A 19,370-nucleotide genomic window follows, 5' to 3' on the forward strand; every position below is an offset into this window, starting at 1 on the left:
CTAATGCAGTGGATGCAGCAGTGGCCCTGGTAGAACGAGCCCGCAAGCCGTCAGGAGGTTGCTTTTTTGCCAAAGCGCAGCACATTTTGATGCAAAGAAACACCCATCGAGAGATTGTACGCTTCTGCACCGCCTTCCCTTTCTTCGCACCCACATAGCCAACAAAGAGTTGATCGTCCACCCGGAAGTCTTTAGTACGACTGAGATAGAACTCCAACGCTCTTTTTGGGTCCAGACGGTGGAGTCTCTCCTCCTCATGGGAAGGATGTGGGGGTGCGTAGAAGGTAGGCAAAGTGATGGACTGGCCTACATGAAACGGTGTAACTACCTTAGGAAGGAAGGAAGCTCTAGTGCGTAACACCACTTTGTTGGGGTGTACGGACAAGTACGGTGGCTTTGAAGAAAGGGCCTGAAGCTCACTCACCCTGCGAGCAGAGGTGATGGTGATGAGAAAGACAGTTTTGAATGTGAGGAGCCGTAAGGGACAATTATGCATAGGCTCAAAGGGAGTACACATCAAGAAAGTAAGCACAAGATTAAGATCCCACTGAGGCATGATGAAGGGAGTGGGAGGAAATAAGTGGGTGAGTCCCTTTAAGAACCTACTCACAAGGGGAGATTTAAAGATTGAGGGCTGATCAGGAAGCCTAAGAAAGGCGGAAATGGCAGACAGATACCCCTTAAGGGTGCCCAATGCAGAGCCCTGCTGGGCTAATGAAAGAATGAATAGATAAACCTCTGAAAGAGGGGCAGATAGGGGATCAACAGATTTGTTGGTGCACCATGCCACAAATTTATTCCAACAACAGGTGTATACAGTTTTAGTCGAGGGATGCCTGGCTGCCAAGATTATATTGCAGACTTCAGGTGGAAGGGCAAATGCCGTCAACTGTTGCCGCTCAATCTCCACGCATGAAGGCGGAGGTTGGATAGGTTCGGGTGGAGGACTGTCCCCTGCTGCTGCGACAGAAGATCTGCCTGAAGAGGCAGTCTGAGTGGAGGATTGATGGACATGCTCAGGAGCTCTGGAGACCACACTCTTCGAGCCCAGTCCGGAGCCACCAAGATTGGGCCCGGTCGCACTTGATCTTCTTGAGAACTCTGGGCGTAAAGGAGGCCGGAGTTCCACTCGAGACGAAAAGCGTCGCAGAGCGAGTGCCGCAGATCTAGCCAAGGCTCTCCCCACTTGAGAAAGAGACCTTGCGCCACCTCTGGATGGAGACGCCATTCTTGATCGACAGTGCGTCGGCGGCTGAGTTCATCTGCTCTGGCGTTGAGAGAGCCCGCCAGATGTTGAACCATCAGGGTAATGCCCTGATGTTCCAGCCATGTCCAGAGGCGTAGTGCCTCCTGACATAGGGTCCAGGACCCTACCCCGCCTTGTTTGTTGGAGTACCACATGGCGGTAGTGTTGTCCGTGAACACCTGCACCACTTTCCCTTTGAGAGAGGGAAGGAATGCTTTCAACGCAAGTCTGATCGCTCGGAGCTCCAGCAGGTTTATGTGGAGTCCCGACTCCGCCGGAGACCAGAGGCCTCTGATCTCCGCCTCTCCAATGTGGCTGCCACAACCCAGAAGCGACGCATCTGTCACTATTGAGAGATCTGGTTGGGGAAGGGAGAGGGATCTGCCACTGACCCAATTGGGATTCGAAAGCCACCACAGCAGGTCTTTCGCAGTCCCCTCCGAGATCTGGACCATGTCGGAGAGATTCCCCTGATGCTGCACCCACTGGAACTTCAAGTCCCACTGCAAAGCCCACATATGCCACTTGGCATGTGTTACTAGCAGGATGCAGGAGGCCAAGAGGCCTAGCAGCCGCAGATTCTGTCTCACCGAAATCCAAGACCAAGGCTGAAAGATAGGAATCATAGCCTGAATGTCTTGGATTCGCTTTTGGGGAGGATAAGCCTGAAACTGCACTGTGTCTAGAACAGCTCCAATGAAAGGGAGCCTCTGAGAGGGAATCAGGTGTGACTTCAGCATGTAGATAGTGAACCCCAGCGTGTGCTGGAGGCTCGCCATAGGCTGATGATGGGGGTCTACTTTTTGGGGTGAGTCTGCCTTCAACAGCCAGTCGTCGAGGTAGGGGAAGACTGAGACCACTAACCTGTGCAGATGAGCTGCAACCACTGCCATCACTTTCGTGACCATCCGAGGAGCGCTGCTAACGCCGAAGGGGAGCACGGGAAACTGATAGTGCTCGTGAAATACCATGAATCGCAGGCAACGTCTGTGGGCAGGCAGGATTGGAATGTGGAAATAAGTGTCCTGCAAGTCCAATGCTACCATCCAGTCTCCTGGGTCTAAGGCAGACAGGACCTGAGCCATGGTGAGCATTTTGAATTTCTCCTTCTTGAGCAAGTAATTGAGGTCCCGAAGGTCTAGGATAGGACATAAGCCCTTGTCCTTTCTCGACACCAGAAAGTAGCGGGAATAACAACCACAACCTACTTCTGGCACATGGACCTTCCCTATGGCTCCCTTGGCCAAGAGAGCCGTGACTTCCTGGCGGAGAAGTGCCAAATGATCCTTCGGAAGATGGCTGACTGATGGAGGCATGGCTGGTGGGCAGATTTGAAGGGGAGGGAATAGCCCTTTAAAACTATCTGCAAAACCCACCAGTCAGTAGTAAAGGATTCCCAGTGGGGCAGGTGCACATTCTTCGCAACACTTCAACAACTTTGCAACACCATCTCCAAACCTCAAGCACCGCACTCAACACCTCCCAGGAGGGAAAAACTATGCATAACATCCTTTTCAAAACTGCACTCCAGTTTTGCAGTGTTGTCAAGGGTATGAAATGCTATGTACCTACCACAGTACAATAAAACTGACATCATCAGTGACATCACTAAAGTAGCTCAATGCCCCTGCACTCCATGAGGTACTGTGAACTGGGACTACCTTTGCAAAGCCTTTAGTTAAGCTTGCAAATAAGGCCTCCTCCCTAGATGCCATCAGCTGTGCCTTAGTGAGCCAAGTGTGAAGACCATGCACTCAAGCCTAATGTGTAATTGCTCTAACCCTCACTGCTCATTGTATTTGTCATTTGGTTGTGCTTAGCGCTTTCTGGATGCAGAGTGCTGGCTTTTGGCCTGACACTGCATTGAGCGTCATAGCTTTGTTAATGTTAAGTGTGGTGTCAGCAAAGTGTTATCTGTGAGTGCATGTGTGAGATCATGAACAGTGCATGGGGATAATAGCTCCACAGCTTACAATTTAATATATTGTATATATATATATATATATATATATATATATATATATATATTTATAAAGTTATTTTGAGCCAAGCTCTGTGATGGCTGCTTTTCATAAAAGCTCCAGCGTGATCAGTCTTCGGGGTACTTGCTGTCTTCCGTGGGCTCTCAATGTCTGATTTAAAGGAACTGGGTGCCATTGAGTGGTTGTCCTCTTGATGGGTGGCCCATTGATCCAGCAGTCTGCTCTGAGCTCTTTATTACCCCGGCTGGTCTCTCCCCGTGGATTACTGCAGATGTTTATAAGAAAGCAGCAGTTGGCTGTGAGGGTTTCAGAGGATCAAGGCCTCCACTGGAAGTCATCTTCACTAATCCGAACTAAAGGAAATGACGACGACGGGTCCTCAGCAGAACCGGGGCTAGGTATTATCTGGCAGGATTGCAAAATAATAGCTCTGAGGATCCCTGGAGAGTGAACTGATGGTGTTTAGTAGCACTGCTGGGCTCAGCAGTGGGAGATTGTCAAGCGCTGATAAACAGTAGAAAAGACAGGCTTGTATCTAAATTGTCTTCAGGGATTATGCTATAATGCCACATACAGGAACCAAACTTCTTTTGCACCTAGGTCGCAGGCTTCTAAAACATCCTGTATGTATGTATGTATGTATGTAAGGGTATTTATAAAGCACATTCTGGCTCAAAAGAGCATCGAAGCGCTAACAGTAGAAGAGTGGTGCAAAGCTGAGGAAGGGAAAGGAGAAAAAAGAACAGATGCCAGTAACTAGCTCGGGAAGAGCCAGGTTTTAACCAATTTCCTGAAGCCCAAATAGCTAGGTTCCTTCCTGATGTTCAGGGGGAGCGAGTTCCAGCACTTAGCCGCAGCCACGGTGAATGCTTTATCACCCCATTTAACTTTGCTGGTTCTAGGGATCCGAATTTTGTAAGCCCCAAGTGATCTAAGATGACGCTTCGGTCTATACCAGCAAAGGTTAGAGACCAGGTATTGGGAGCCGAACCCATAAACAGCTTTGTGGGTCATGCAGAGCGTTTTGAAGATAATGTGCTGAGCTACCGGGAGCCAGTGCAATTGACTGAGACTGTCGCTAGCAGAGGCAGAGCGAGGAAGATTGAGGATAGATCTAGCAGCCGTGTCCTGAATCAACTGTAGCTTTTCAAGGAGACTCTACCTAAGTTAAGTAATAAAGCATTACAATAGTCCACTTTAGACATAACCAAGGCAAGAAGTGGTAAAAGGGATAAGGAGGTTCAGACCTTTAATGAAGTTAAAGACTGTGTCATTGCTTCCATTACACACCCGGAATCCACAATGGAATCCTAAAGGAAATGAGTATATGTATCCTGGCTTCCCCAGTTTGATTCTTATAAAGAATTAAAGTCAGAGGTAGATAAACTGTCCCATAAAAGGTATTGGATGGGAGCCCATTGTGACAAATGGATGTTATCAAGGCATTGAAGTTTTCTACAAGAGGTTCTCCGACCAACAAATCAGGACCTGTGATTTTCAGTTTTTGGAGCTGAGACACAACATAAGGGCGTGGTCAAAGCAGTGGCTCTGAGAGGCATGCTGACGAAAGGGTGAAAGTACGTCTTTTCTGATCAACGCTACATAACTATGATGAGATATTCCAAATTGTAAGCTACTAAGAAAAAGGTGCTCTTCTATGGTTCCGGCAAAACTGTATGTCATGAGAAAAAAATATATTTATTTTCTGAGATCTCAGCAGCAATAAGCTTTCTTGAACAGAGGTCGGAGTGAGCAGAAAATAAAATATAAAGGCCCGAGCTCATAAACACAATTTTGCAACGTTTTTAATTTCTTAATAACCTATTTTGGCCAGTGTCGAAACACACTTGCCCAAGACCGTAGGTCCCTCAGAAACAGCTGTGCATGGGTTGTTGGCCATGTGGAGCGAGCTCTGCCATGCCCAGCATTCTGTCCTTTGCCCACAAGTGGCTGCAAGCAAGCTCGACGTGCAAGGCGAGGCCTGTGCCCTAGAGCCTGCTGGGCACGACCTTCAAACCTGCAAAGAAGGCTCTGGTCACAACCCAAGTCACAGGGTAAAACATTACAAAAACCTAGTTCTTTTTGTGTTTTTCCATTCATTTATTTTTTGTTTCACAACTGTTCTTGCACTGGTCAACGAAGAGTTTTTGGTTCTCCAGCCAAGTGTGCCAATTTAGCCTTTTTTTCTTGGTGATGAAGGACATTCCCACTGTTTAGGAAAGTTCTTGATCCTCCTTGGGGTTGGGGTATTACCACCGTACTCCAACATGGCCCCTTTCTCCAAAAAACAGGTTAAAAAACTGTTCATCTTGCACAATGTTGGCTACACAAAGTTTCAGCTGGTGGCAGTCAATCATAATATGGCAGTTCTTGAGCCACATGCACGATGGGAAATACAGCTAATTTAACATATTTTACAATTCAAACGTAGGTGCTTAGCTTTCCTCCAGCGCAAATATAGTAAGCAATTAACAGTTTCGCGTTCACCTGGAACCTTTTTGTAAGACAAATTTCTCAAAAATTACTTATTCTATTTACGCGAAATCACAGATATACCCTACTTTCTCCAAGCAAAGGTGTGCCTGGATGCCAATTTTGGTATGATATTCTTCAGTAGTTATTAAAACAGCGGAGAGCAAACATTATTCTGCAACTTAAAATCTGAATGCAGTTCTGAGATCACGGCTGATAACTGTCCAACATTGACCAATGTGCACGAAAACAGAATTGAATAATTTGTGCCAAGTGTCTACCAAATTTTTCTAACCTTGTCAGCGTTAATAGCAAAAAATAAAATACATTTTCCATGAAAGTTGTGGTTTAACCATAACTATGTGACGATTGCATTCTCTTCACATTCACACACCCACACATACATAACAGAGGCACAACAGCCTTCTGTAGTTATGGTTCAAACAGTTAGACCACAGGAAAAATATTTGATGTTTTGATAAAGTATTTGTGCTGTAATTCACATCTGCTTGATTCTGTGATGCTGGGTGGTCAAGGGGGTCACAGCTTCTAATGGCCAACTTAGTTTTTAATTCTCAGATCTGAGCTTAAAGTACTTTTAATAAGAAAGTTAAGTTTTACGGTTGAGTTGTACTCAGTGCTTGAAATGGAAAAATTAAAGTGCAAGTGCTTATTATCCGAGAGGACCTGGTTACTACTGAGAAGTGCTGGTACTCTCCCATTGTACATACTGCCTCCACGCCGAGAAGCCCAGGTACTCTCCTTTTCAAATTAAAGCACACCCAGTACTTGACTACCGGCCCATTTAAAGAAAGTACACATAAAACCCTTTTAGCTATGCCTCATAACCGTGTTATCGTGTCAAATCTTCAAAAACATGTTTGCCCGATTTAGAAACTTATAGTAAAGTTTCATGCAAATTCTTCAAGGAGGCAAATGTTACATCTGTGGGGGCAGGGAGGTATATTTCCCATAGAAAAATCCAAGAAGAACCTGTGTTCAGTTGTACATTAAAAACTTCGGGACAGACTTACATCAAACTTGTCCGGAATTTAAGGTTTCATCCAATTTTAAAAGCTTAGATGCAGGATGCTTGCCTTCTTTCGGGCTTCTCACTCTACTTTTACCAATGTGAGTATTATATGTCGGTGTCTGGTTGTGCGAGGGTCAATCTTTAGTTTGGAAATGGTTTGTGTAAGTTAGTGCTAAGATCAAATGAGTTCACTCTTGTGAATTACCTTTGTAGATTCTTAAGTGTATGGGTGAGAATGTTGAAGGGCTTTACATTGGATTCGATAGTTAAACATCATTTGCTTGGCCAGAAAAGAGTGCTTTTTATATATACATCACAACTGTGGCAGCAATTATGAAGCAATCTTGTGAAACTGTGGTATATTTAAGATCCTTTTAGTAGAATGGTTCAAAAGTATATATTGATTTGGGGTGTGATACTGTTTAAGGTCGAGCCTGAGTGTATGTGTCTCACTTGCAAGAGACTGTTGCGTACAATAAAGCGCTTGGAGCCTGCCTGTCGCTACCATTTGATGATTTGTGTTGCACTTCCTGGCATCATTTCCGTTCCTCTGTGTGGAGCAAGGACCAAGTACTAATTGATTCAACTTAATCAGTGCCCATCCACTGCTACCGATGTGATCGAGGTACTATTTTGTTCTTTTAAACTTTTAGTGTCCTTCAAACAGAAGGCTTGTGACTGGCAAAAATGTTCCCAGTAGGACAAAGAAAATGACAAAGTTTGTATTTTTTTAAAGCTAACTTTCTTTTTTTGCCAAGTCGTTTCTCATGTCTCAGTTTGAAGTGGAACCTTTCTTGGGACAGGCCTTGTCTCCAGTTTGGTGTTCCTGCTGATTACAGCTACGACACCAGGCCTTTTTGGGATCAAAGTTTTTACCCTTGTACCCAAATTGGGGTTGTGAAGAGGCTTTGGACCCTCCCTCCTGAGCAGGTTTTTGGGGCCCTGTAGAAGACTCTTTACTTTTACTCTTGGATGTCTCAACATTCTTCCCCTGGGGAGTCTTTGTGACCCCTTTCTTTTGGTCACCCCCTATGGAAGTCTTGGTCACCCTAGTCTTGACCCAATGGTCCGCCTTCTTTCCCAATTCTTGGGGAGAAATTGGTCCTAGGTCTACCAGATGCTGATGCAGTTTATTATTGAAACAATTACTTAACAGGTGTTCTTTCACAAATAAATTGTACAGCCCATCATAATCATTTACACCACTGCCATGAATCCAACCATCCAGTGTTTTGACTGAGAAGTCAACAAAATCAACCCAGGTCTGTCTCGAGGATTTTTGAGCCCCCCTGAACCTAATCCTGTACTCCTCAGTTGAGAATCCAAAGCCCTCAATCAGGGTAGCCTTCATGCGATCATAGGATTCTGCATCTTTTCCAGAGAGTGTGAGGAGTCTATCCCTACACTTTCCAGTGAACATTTCCCAAAGGAGAGCACCCCAGTGAGGTTTGTTTACTTTTCTGGTTGCACAAGCCCTCTCAAAAGCTGTGAACCATTTTGGTGATGGCATCACCATCTTCATATTTAGTTACAAGCCCTTTAGGGATTTTTAGTATGTCAGGAGAATCTCTGACCCTATTTATATTGCTGCCACCACCGATGGGACCTAAGCCCATCTCTTGTCTTTCCCTTTTTATGGCTAGGATCTGTTTTTCCAAAGCCAATCTTCTGGCTATCCTGGCTAACAGGAGGTCATCTTCATTGAGGCTTTCCTCAATGCTTCCAGAGTTGCTGGACTCTCCTGTGAGAGAAGCAGCATCTCTGACTATCACTTGTGGAGTCAGGGTTGGAGGAACCCTGGTCTCCCTATCTAGGGTTGGAGGTGGGAGTTCCTCCAACTCACTAGTGTCCCCCTCTGTGAGGCCATCATCAGAGGGGTTGTTTTTAGCAAACTCTGCCAAGAGCTCCTGGAGCTGTACTTTGGTAGGGTTTGAACCAGTCTTTATCTTTTTGATTTTACAGAGAGACCTTAACTCTGACATCCTAAGATGCAGGTAAGGGGTGAGGTTGAGTTCCATCACATTCTCTTCTGTAGTAGACATTTTGTTTCTAAAAGTTGGAATACTTTTTAAGAATCTAAAACTATCTCTAGAACTTAATTGAAACTTTTACAAAACTTTTAAACTCTAAAAGAAATGCTAACAGGGACTAACACAAGGCCCTAGAAGGACTTTTAAAGATTTAGAAAAATAGCTAAAATTTCAAAAATCAGTTTCTAATGACAATTTTTGGAATTTAGTCGTGTGATCAGGTATTGGCTGAGTAGTCCAGCAAATGCAAAGTCTTGTACCCCACCGCTGATCCACCAATGTAGGAAGTTGGCTCTGTATGCACTATTTCAAAGTAAGAAATAGCATGCACAGAGTCCAAGGGTTCCCCTTAGAGGTAAGATAGTGCCAAAAAGAGATAATTCTAATGCTCTATTTTGTGGTAGTGTGGTCGAGCAGTAGGCTTGGCTTATCAGAGGGTAGTGTTAAGCTTTTGTTGTACACACACAGGCAATAAATGAGGAACACACACACTCAAAGACAATTCCAGGCCAATAGGTTTTTATATAGAAAAATATATTTTCTTAGTTTATTTTAAGAACCACAGGTTCAAGATTTACAATCAATACTTCAAATGAAAGGTACTTCACTCAGGTATCATAGGAACTTTGAATCAGCAAAATAGCATGTACAGTTTTGGCAAAAATGGCAATAAGCTATTTTAAAACTAGACAGTGCAAATTTCAACAATTCCTGGGGGAGGTAAGTATTTGTTAGTTTTGCAGGTAAGTAAACCACCTACAGGGCTCAAAGTTGGGTCCAAAGTAGCCCACCGTTGGGGGTTCAGGGCAACCCCAAAGTTACCACACCAGCAGCATAGGCCCGGTCAGGTGCAGAGGTCAAAGTGGTGCCCAAAACGCATAGGCTTCAATGGAGAAGGGGGTGCCCCGGTTCCAGTCTGCCAGCAGGTAAGTACCCGCGACTTCGGAGGGCAGACCAGGGGGGTTTTGTAGGGCACTGGGAGGGACACAAGTCAGCACAAAAAGTACACCCTCAGCAGCACGGGGCGGCTGGGTGCAGAGTGCAAACAGGCGTCGGGTGTGCAATAGATTTCAATGGGAGACCCAGGTGTCTCTTCAGCGAAGCAGGCAGGCAAGGGGGTGGGCTCCTCGGGGTAGCCACCACCTGGGCCAGGGAGAGGGTCACCTGGGCGTCGCTCCTGCACTGGAGGTCGGATCCTTCAGGTCCTGGGTGCAGTGTCTTTACCAGGCGTCGGGTTCTTGGAAGCAGGCATTCGCGGTCAGGGAGAGCCTCTGGATTCCCTCTGCAGGCGTCGCTGGAGGGGTTCGGGGGGTCAACTCTGGCTACTCACAGAGTCGCAGTCGCCGGGGAGTCCTCCCTGTAGTGTTGTTTCTCCGCAGGTCGAGCCGGGGGCGTCGGATGCAGAGTGGAAAGTCTCACACTTCCGGCGGGAAACGTGCAGTCCTTTAAAAGTTGTTTCTTTGTTGCAAGTTGTAGTTTCTTTGGAACAAGGCCACTGTCCTCTGGAGTTCTTGGTCCTTTTAGATGCAGGGTAGTCCTCTGAGGCTTCAGAGGTCGCTGGACCCTGGGGAGCGCGTTGCTGTTGCAGTTTCTCTCGAAGTAGAGAGACAGGCCGGTAGGGCTAGGGGCAAAGCAGTTGGTGTCTCCGTCTTCTCTGCAGGGCTTCAGGTCAGCAGTCCTTCTTCGTCTTAGGTTGCAGGAATCTCTTTTCCTAGGTTCTGGGGGCCCCTAAATACTCAATTTAGGGGCGTGTTTAGGTCTGGGGGGTTAGTAGCCAATGGCTACTAGCCCTGAGGGTGGCTACACCCTCTTTGTGCCTCCTCCCTGAGGACAGGGGGGGCACATCCCTAATCCTATTGGGGGAATCCTCCATCTGCAAGATGGAGGATTTCTAAAAGTCAGAGTCACCTCAGCTCAGGACACCTTAGGGGTTGTCCTGACTGGCCAGTGACTCCTCCTTGTTTTTCTCATTATCTCCTCCGGCCTTGCCGCCAAAAGTGGGGCCGTGGACGGAGGGGGCGGGCATCTCCACTAGCTGGGATGCCCTGTGGCGCTGTAACAAAGGGGGTGAGCCTTTGAGGGTCACCGCCAGATGCTACAGTTCCTGCAGGGGGAGGTGAGAAGCACCTCCACCCAGTACAGGCTTTGTTACTAGCCACAGAGTGACAAAGGCACTCTCCCCATGTGGCCAGCAACATGTCTGGTGTGTGGCAGACTGGCAAAACTAGTCAGCCCACACTGGAAGTCGGGTATGTTTTCAGGGGGCATCTCTAAGATGCCCTCTGGGTGTATTTCACAATAAAATGTACACTGGCATCAGTGTGCATTTATTGTGCTGAGAAGTTTGATACCAAACTTCCCGGTTTTCAGTGTAGCCATTATGGTGCTGTGGAGTTTGTGTATGACAGACTACCAGACCATATACTCTTATGGCTACCCTGCACTTACAATGTCTAAGGTTTTGCTTAGACACTGTAGGGTCATAGTGCTCATGCACCTATGCCCTCACCTATGGTATAGTGCACCCTGCCTTATGGCTGTAAGGTCTGTTAGAGGGGTGACTTATCTATGCTAACGGGCAGTGTGAGGTTGGCATGGCACCCTGAGGGGAGTGCCATTTCGACTTAGTCATTTTCTCCCCACCAGCACACACAAGCTGGCAAGCAGTGTGTCTGTGCTGAGTGAGGGGTCCCCAGGGTGGCATAAGACATGCTGCAGCCCTTAGAGACCTTACCTGGCATCAGGGCCCTTGGTACCAGGGGTACCAGTTACAAGGGACTTACCTGGATGCCAGGGTGTGCCAATTGTGGAGACAAAGGTACAGGTTAGGGAAAGAACACTGGTGCTGGGGCCTGGTTAGCAGGCCTCAGCACACTTTCAAATCATAACTTGGCATCAGCAAAGGCAAAAAGTCAGGGGGTAACCATGCCAAGGAGGCATTTCCTTACAGTTAGGATATTAAATTCTGTTTATTGTCCTTTCCTTGTGAAAGGGGCGGGGCATTGGGGGTGATAAGCAGAGCGCATGTGTGTTTGGCCGGCCATCTTGGGCTGGCCAAACACACATGCGCACAGGGCTCTCTCCAGCCCAGCAACTCTGTTGCTGGAGAGAGCCTGCACAGGCTCCCCAGTCTGCCTGGGAGCGCCCTGGCTGGGCCCTCCAGCCAATCCTGACGCTGCTCTGAGCAGCATCAGGATTGGCCGCAGGGCAGGCTGAGAGCCTGCGCCTGCAGCAGCGACGCGAGAGGAGCAGCGCAGGAGCGGAGCAGGTAAGTTATATTCTTTTAATTTTTTCATTAATTTTCTCCCCCCCATTCACACAAGCCCCCCCCACTCGCGCCACCCGCCCAAGCCCCGCGAGCCACTCCTGTGTACTTCTAGGGTGGAAAAGGGAAAAACTTAATTTCTTGAAGGGTGTCGGAAAAGTGGGGTTCTCTCCACAAAGAGTGTTCCCAATCGAAGAAAACGCTTGTGTAAATGTAAGAATTTGATGCACTTACCTATGTAGAATGTCCTCTCCAACGAAGAGTAGGAATCCAAGAGCTTTATCTTTGGTTTCAATATTTAATTTGAATCCTCAAAAAGTAGAAAACCTGCCCAAATCTTAGGTCTGTAACTGGCAGATTTCTTTCTACTGACTTGGAAGCACGCTTAGAGCTCCGAGTTTCACTCCTGCACGAGGAGCGATGCCCTTATCTGAACCCATATTCTCCTTTTTATACATGATGGGGCAGTCAATAAAATGTCGATTAGTGGATGTTTGGAACATCTTGAGTTTAGATGCTATGTGCATCCACAAATGATCTGATCTGTTCTCTGAACAAGTGTTGCTGTATACACACGTGTAATATCACACACAACGTCATGAAGGGTTAAGTAGTCAGTGATGTAGGCACACAGAAAGCATTTCAAGACTTGGTTGTTCCTCGCTTAGCCTTGTTACTGGCTCACGTCTGCTTACTCGTAAGAACTTCACGCAACCAACTGTGGAGTCTCAAAAGAGCAACAATTACCAGAAGGCTGTATGTAAGGTCCGTCTTCACCACTAGGGAAATTCATCGAGACGGCCTGCCTTTGTAAGTCTTTTTTTTATGCCCAGAAAAGCATAAAGGCTTCTGAACAGAAGAGTCCTGCTGGGAATGTTATCCTTTCAAGGACAGCAGATTATTGGACATCTTTTTAATGAAACGAACCCTAGATTTTCTGAAGGACCTTATTACACCAATATTAAATGTGACCTGTTTCTTGGCAATAAATAACAGTAAAAAAAATATCCCATCATTATATTAGAAGCCTCCTGCAACATTTTACGCATGTGGTGTTTTCACATACCTCGCTGCCAACCACAACTTGGCTTTCATGCTGATGGTGATGTCATGCAGCTCCTTCTGGCGGCCTGAATTAGGTCTGTGTTTAGACTCGAGGAAGGGCTGCAGCAAGTGTAAAACCTAAACCAGGAGAGAGAGAAAAAATGACTTACTGCTATGAAAATATTTAGCTATTCCCCCAGTTTCGAGCTTTCCCATTTCCTTAAAAATAGCTGCCTTGAAGCAGCCACCTGCAGAATAATCCTTCAGGGGGCATTTCATGCTTAGGGGTGTTTGCTTTGGAGGCACGTCGGGCAGTACAAGACCTGGGCTCTGCGCTTGTGTGTTTCTACACCCTGGCGTGTGGGGCCTTTCCAGAACATTAAAAAGGATTATTTCACACTGTCAACATCAATTCTTTGTGATCTCATATATTCTTTGTTATAAACAACCTATAAACCGATTTCGCAGAAAGAATAAAGCAAACTATTTTTTGGGGCAACCGCATACACAAGGGCTACGCGCTTCACATGGACACCGTGTTACGCCATTGGGTCTGAAGTGGTGAGCTTAAGGCCATCCACTGTCCTTCTGAATGTAAAGGACATATCCCCCTCCTTCTGTTTGGTTCACTAACAAGAAATAAGTAAATAACCACAAGGGAGTGAGAAACTAGAAAGGGGTAACCCTCGCTCTCCCTGGATAGAACCAAAAATTACACAGGAGACAGTTAGCCTCTCTACAAATGAACTGTTCAGGTCTAAGAGGTCGGTTATGTGGTTTCAATATTTCTTGAGATGGTGGGGGATCTGCACCCAGATAAACTGGTGCGTCCCTAGCATCTGATGGATATAACAGTAGGATCCTCTCCCACAGGTACCACCAGTGAGATGCTTCATCATCAGATTGTCACCCACTGCACCTAGTGTGAGTGGTGGGCTCAACGCAGTTCGCAAGCTGAGCTCTTTGTCTAAGGGACAAAAAGTGCAAGTAAAGATCACCTTCAGGATCCTGAATCATGTTTACTGACAAGGTCCTTTGGCGAAAATAAAAACGGTGAGATGTTTTATTGGCATAATGACCCCTAACATCATTGAGGCGACATATTTCAGCCTGTGTCCAGTGCCATCAAGGGTCCATAGGCCATCTTCAGGACAGGAAATTTGCGTAGTATCTCTAAGGCAGAAACTGCCTTCTTCACAACAATACAATCGCAGCATTAACATGATATACACAATGGGGCAGTGTGGATCTGTGTAGAAGCAGGAATTAAGTATTGGTTCCTGACTGCTATGCAGCACTAATTGCAGCATTGGCAGCAAGACATGTCGTGTGCAGAGTGCAGCCATATTAAAGAGCAAGCCCAAAGCCCTCTTCTGCGGATCCACACACCGAAACAGACATCTTCATCCCTACCCTCTATGTCAGTGGTTCCCAACCTTTTGACATCCGTGGACCCCCATTTTATCTTTACTGGAACCCGGGGACCCCCACTGAATCATTATTGGAACCCAGGGACCCCCTTCTGAGTCATTACTGAAAGCTAGGGACCTAATCTGTTAATAATATTTAATTTTCTAAGTAGTTGCGGAACCCCTGAGGGGGCTTCGCGGACCCCCGGTGGCCCTGGACCACAGGTTGGGAACCACTGCTCTATGTATTACCAACATGTATACCACAGGTACAACTTTGCACTCTCAGAAGTGAATCGGCCACCCGTCTCTCACAACTGCTTATTTGATTAATATATTTGTTCTTTACAATGCTTGCATTTTAAAATATCGAAATTTTGAAATGTATCTCTTATTTTCTATGTTTTTGTCATGTAGCTGATTTTAAATTATGGGTTTGACACCAATCGCCGACAGGAAACAGGTCAACTAAAACCAGCTGATTCAAATTTGTGAAAATCTAAGAGACTTAATAGAGCGAACTTTCACAACTGTGATGCGTTCTTGTACTCAAGAGAGCTCTTTAGGAAGGTAGAACTCTTAGGAAAGTGGCATGTGACTAGGCCCCTGGCTCTGCTCTAACATTTTATTTTTGGATTCTTTGGCTACTAGAGAACACATTCTAGGAGCCAACATGGGAAGTTTGGTAAATACTCAAAGTTATCAGAAAGCAATTTAACCACTTCGCTGGCAGGCCTTTTCCCCTCACGTGGCTGGCCTTTTTTTGGCTATTAGGGGCAGTTTCCGCTTAGACCCTCTGAACTTTTTGTCCACCTAAGCTACCCACGCCACATTTGCATCCCTTTTTTCCAACATCCTAGGGATTCTAAAGGCACCCAGAGTTTGTGGGTTCCCCTGAAGGAGACCAAGAAATTAGCCAAAATACAGCAAAAATGTTGTTTTAAAAAAATAAATGGGGAAAAAAGGGCTGCAGAAGAAGGCTTGTGTTTTTTTCCCTGAAAATGGCATCAACAAAGGGTTTGTGGTGCTAAAATCACCATCTTCTCAGCTTTCAGGACGAGGCAGAGAACCACATTTTTCAACACAATTCTGGCCTTTTACTGGGATGTACCCCATTTTTACTATTTTTGTGCTTTTATACCCGTTCCAGTTAGTGACAGAAATGGGTGTGAAACCAATGCTGGATCTTGGGCAGCTAAACATTTCTGAAAAGTGGACAAAATTCTGAATTCACTAAGGGGTCATTTGTGTAGATCCTATAAGGTTTTCCTACAGAAAGTAACAGCTAAAATAAAAAAATATTGTAATTGATGTGAAACAAACTGCCATTTCTGTCCACGTTTTACTCTGTAACTTTTTCCTGCGATGTCAGATTTTTTAAAGCAATATACTGTTATGTCTGCTGGACTCTTCTGGTTGCGGGGATATATAGGGCTTGTGGGTTCATCAAGAACACTAGGTACCCAGGGCCAATAAATGAGCTGCACCTTGTAATGAGTTTTCATTCTATACCAGGTATACAACAATTCATTTGCTGAAATATAAATAGTGAAAAATAGGTATAAAGGAAACATCTGTATTTCCACAATGGGCACAAGATAAGGTGTTGAGAAGCAGTGGTTATTTGCACATCTCTGAGTTCCAGGGTCCCCATACTAGCATGTGAATTACAGTGCATTTCTCAAATAGACGTCTTTTACACACTGTCTTACATTTGGAAGGCAAAAATGTAAAGAAGGAAAAGGGGCAATAACACTTGTTCTTCTATTCTGTGTTCCCCCAAGTCTCCCGATAAAAATGGTACCTTACTTGCGTGGGTAGGCCTAATGCCCGCGACAGGAAACTCAAAATCGACACATCACATTTTTACACTGGAAATTAATGTGATTTTTGCAAAGTGCCTAGCTATGGATTTTGATCTCTAGCTCAAGCGGCACCTGGGGAAACCTACCAAATTTGTGCATTTTTGAAAACTAGACACCTAGGGGAATCCAAGATGGGGTGACTTGAGGGACTCTCAACAGGTTCTGTTGCCCAGAATCCTTTGCAAACTTCAGGATATGGCCCAAAAAACACTTTTTCTTCACATTCCAGTGACAAAGTTCTGGAATCTGAGAGGAGCCACACATTTCCTTCCACCCAGCATTCCCAAAGTCTCCTGATAAAAATGGTACCTCACTTGTGTGGGTAAGCCTAGTACCCGCGAAAGGAAATGCCCCAAAACACTATGTGGACACATCAAAATTATCAAATACAAAACTGTTTTTTTTTTGGGGGGGGGTGGGGGCTGAGGGCATCTGATAGAGAAACCTGTCAAACCCAAACATTTCTAAAAAATAGACACCCGAGGGACTCCAGGGAGGTATGATTTGTGTGGATCCCCAGAGTTTTCTTACCCAGAATCCTCAGCAAACCTCAAAATTAGCTAAAAAATCTCATTTTTCCCACATTTCTCTGTGGGATCACAGCACTGTGACAAATATCCTACCACTCAACGTTCCCTTCAGTCTCCCGGTAAAAATTATACCTCACTTGTGTAGGTGGGCCAAGTGCCTGTGACAGGGAAGAGCCAAACACATGTCAAAATTGAGGGGGAACCAAAGCGGGTCAAAAAGGCCAGTTTGAAACAAAAAAAATTTAGGCTGACGTGGGGCAGAATTTTAATCGGTATAGATGAAACAATGCTGAGTGGTAGGAATTTTGTGGATTCCTGCAGATTCCGGAAGGTTACATCAAAAATGTGGGAAAAAATTGTGATTTCAAGCAAAGTTGGAGGTTTGCAGGGCATTGTGGGTAAGAAAATGGTGCAGGGTGCATGTGAAGCACAACACCCTGGACTCACCCAGATGTTTAGTTTTCAGATGTGCCTAGGTCTTGTGGATTTTTCTACATGGCAGCGTCCCAAAGTCCTAAAAGTGCAACCCTCACTAGTCCAAATGGGCCGATTTTGAGAGTTGGACAAGCTCTCATGGCCCAAATTAAAACCAAAACCCAAAATAATCAAATGTCCTTTTTCTTGCTGCTGGGATAACATGTTTTAGTGTGCAGGGGAGAGCTGAAAGACTGTTACCCCCCTTCAGTTGGGGTGGGGGCATAACCATATCCATACTGGTTGGTAGCCACTAACCCACTTTTTTTTTTTTTTTTTTAAATTCCCTGGCATCTAGTAGGCTTTCTGCCCCTCCCGGGAGTGGATCAGGGGTAATTGCCCCATCTGCCCACCGCTGGGCAGAACAACTTTGGCCCCATTTATTTGTGGTGGCGTGGGGGTATGGCCATACCCGAACCCTCTTTTAAAAAAAAAAAAAAATCTTCCCTGGTGTCTGATTGGGTTTCTGTACCCCTTGGGGGCAGATGGGCCTTACAAAAACAGGCCCGGGGGAAGATCAGCCTAATAGAAATAGGCTGATCTGCCCTCAAAGGGGGCAGAAATGGCCTAAAATAAATTTGCCCCCCAGGGGAGCGACCCTTCCTTTCCTTTGATGCCTCTGCCTGCCCCCAGCCCCTGATTCGAAGAGAAATGCTTTGCATTTCTCTTCCGATTTTAGCTTCCAGTGTAGTGGGGGCGGCCTCTAATGAAGGCCGCACGCGATTGTGCACTGACATCATCAGACGTCACGGGAGGGGTGTGGAAGGGGAAGAAATTCCCCTTTCATTCCTGCCAATGAGAGGCGGGTGGGAGGCTCATGGGGGTAGCGTTAGTGTTCCCCCCATGAGCCAGGTCCAGGACATAACCATTACGTCCTTGGCGGTTAAGGGGTTATTGTGTGCCGGTGATTGGGGGTTGTGGGCATGGACACTTCCTTTTGGGGACTGGAACTTGTTTTTCATCATTAGACTCTAGATGGATCTACACAAGCGTGGCAGTGGAGCAACCAGTCATAATGGGCATTACGCAATCAGCCAATCTATGTGCTCTGAGGAGTCCACAAAGGAACAGCACAGAAGAATGGCCGTTATATATGCAACTCTCTGGTGCTTCCTCCACTCGCTCCCCTGTTGCTCCTCTACATTAGCAGTCTAACATTTCTTTCCTGTTACCTTTTTTGTTTGGAGAGTCCCACAGCTGCCATTTGCTGCTGGACTGCTCCACAATGCAAAAAATGCTTTTGCACTACAAAAAATTATTTTTTTCATTTAATTATATAAATGGGGTATGCCACCTCAGATCAGTATATAATGAAAACAGACTGGTGTATGCGTCAGTTCTCTGGCACATGCATGCTTGGTGTCATGTCATGTGAGCGTAATTGGGAAGACGGAATAACGTGCTGCAGAGCATCGGCAAAACCAAATGTTCAACAAGACATGACCTTTTGGCTTTGCCAATGCTTTTTGGTTTTTTTTGCACTGTATGTCATTTTGCTCATGAAGAGCAAGTTCATGTGGGTTTTGAAATATACACATTTACAACAGCACCTGTATCCCTAGATGCCATGGAGCACAACGTTTGGGCCAATTTTTGAGCTGCACCAAAGTAGCCTAATAGTATTTTTACAAAAACCTATGTGAATCACAAAAAGGTTTACAGAAGCTCTGACAATGCGATTTGGCGCACAAAGAAGGCAGATGAAAGCCATACAGATTTTCTTCGTGGTTTACTGATAAATTGTGTACATGTTCAAATATAAAATACACATAAAATATATGAGTCAGATGGGCACTGCTTGCCCTGAAATTTGGGCAATCAAGACAATTGCCAACTGCAGAGCTTCTCACTGCCCACTGTGTGGTTTAATGGATGATCCTGAGGGCTACATCCCTTCTTGGCTTCTTGAGATCCATCTTCTATGTTCATTTCTGAACCCCAGGCTGTTTTCTTGCTCTGGGCCATGTGTTACTTGTGTGACTTTTAAAAACCATTCAAAGGAAGAATACGTGCAACAATT

At 45.8% G+C, this 19,370-nt stretch overlaps 1 protein-coding gene across 4 annotated transcripts in view; it reads right to left on the minus strand.

Moving 5' to 3' along the window:
- THADA (THADA armadillo repeat containing) overlaps positions 1-19,370 on the minus strand; it is a 1,551,972-nt gene that overhangs the window by 351,692 nt on the left and 1,180,910 nt on the right. For all 4 annotated transcript variants that reach the window (XM_069233992.1, XM_069233989.1, XM_069233988.1 and 1 more), the window contains one exon: positions 13,095-13,210. In XM_069233992.1, the coding sequence (XP_069090093.1) occupies positions 13,095-13,210 (116 nt within the window). The remainder of the gene's footprint in view (positions 1-13,094; positions 13,211-19,370) is intronic.

The sequence above is a fragment of the Pleurodeles waltl genome, chromosome 5 (assembly GCF_031143425.1).
Source record: "Pleurodeles waltl isolate 20211129_DDA chromosome 5, aPleWal1.hap1.20221129, whole genome shotgun sequence".
Classification (NCBI taxonomy): Eukaryota; Metazoa; Chordata; class Amphibia; order Caudata; family Salamandridae; genus Pleurodeles; species Pleurodeles waltl.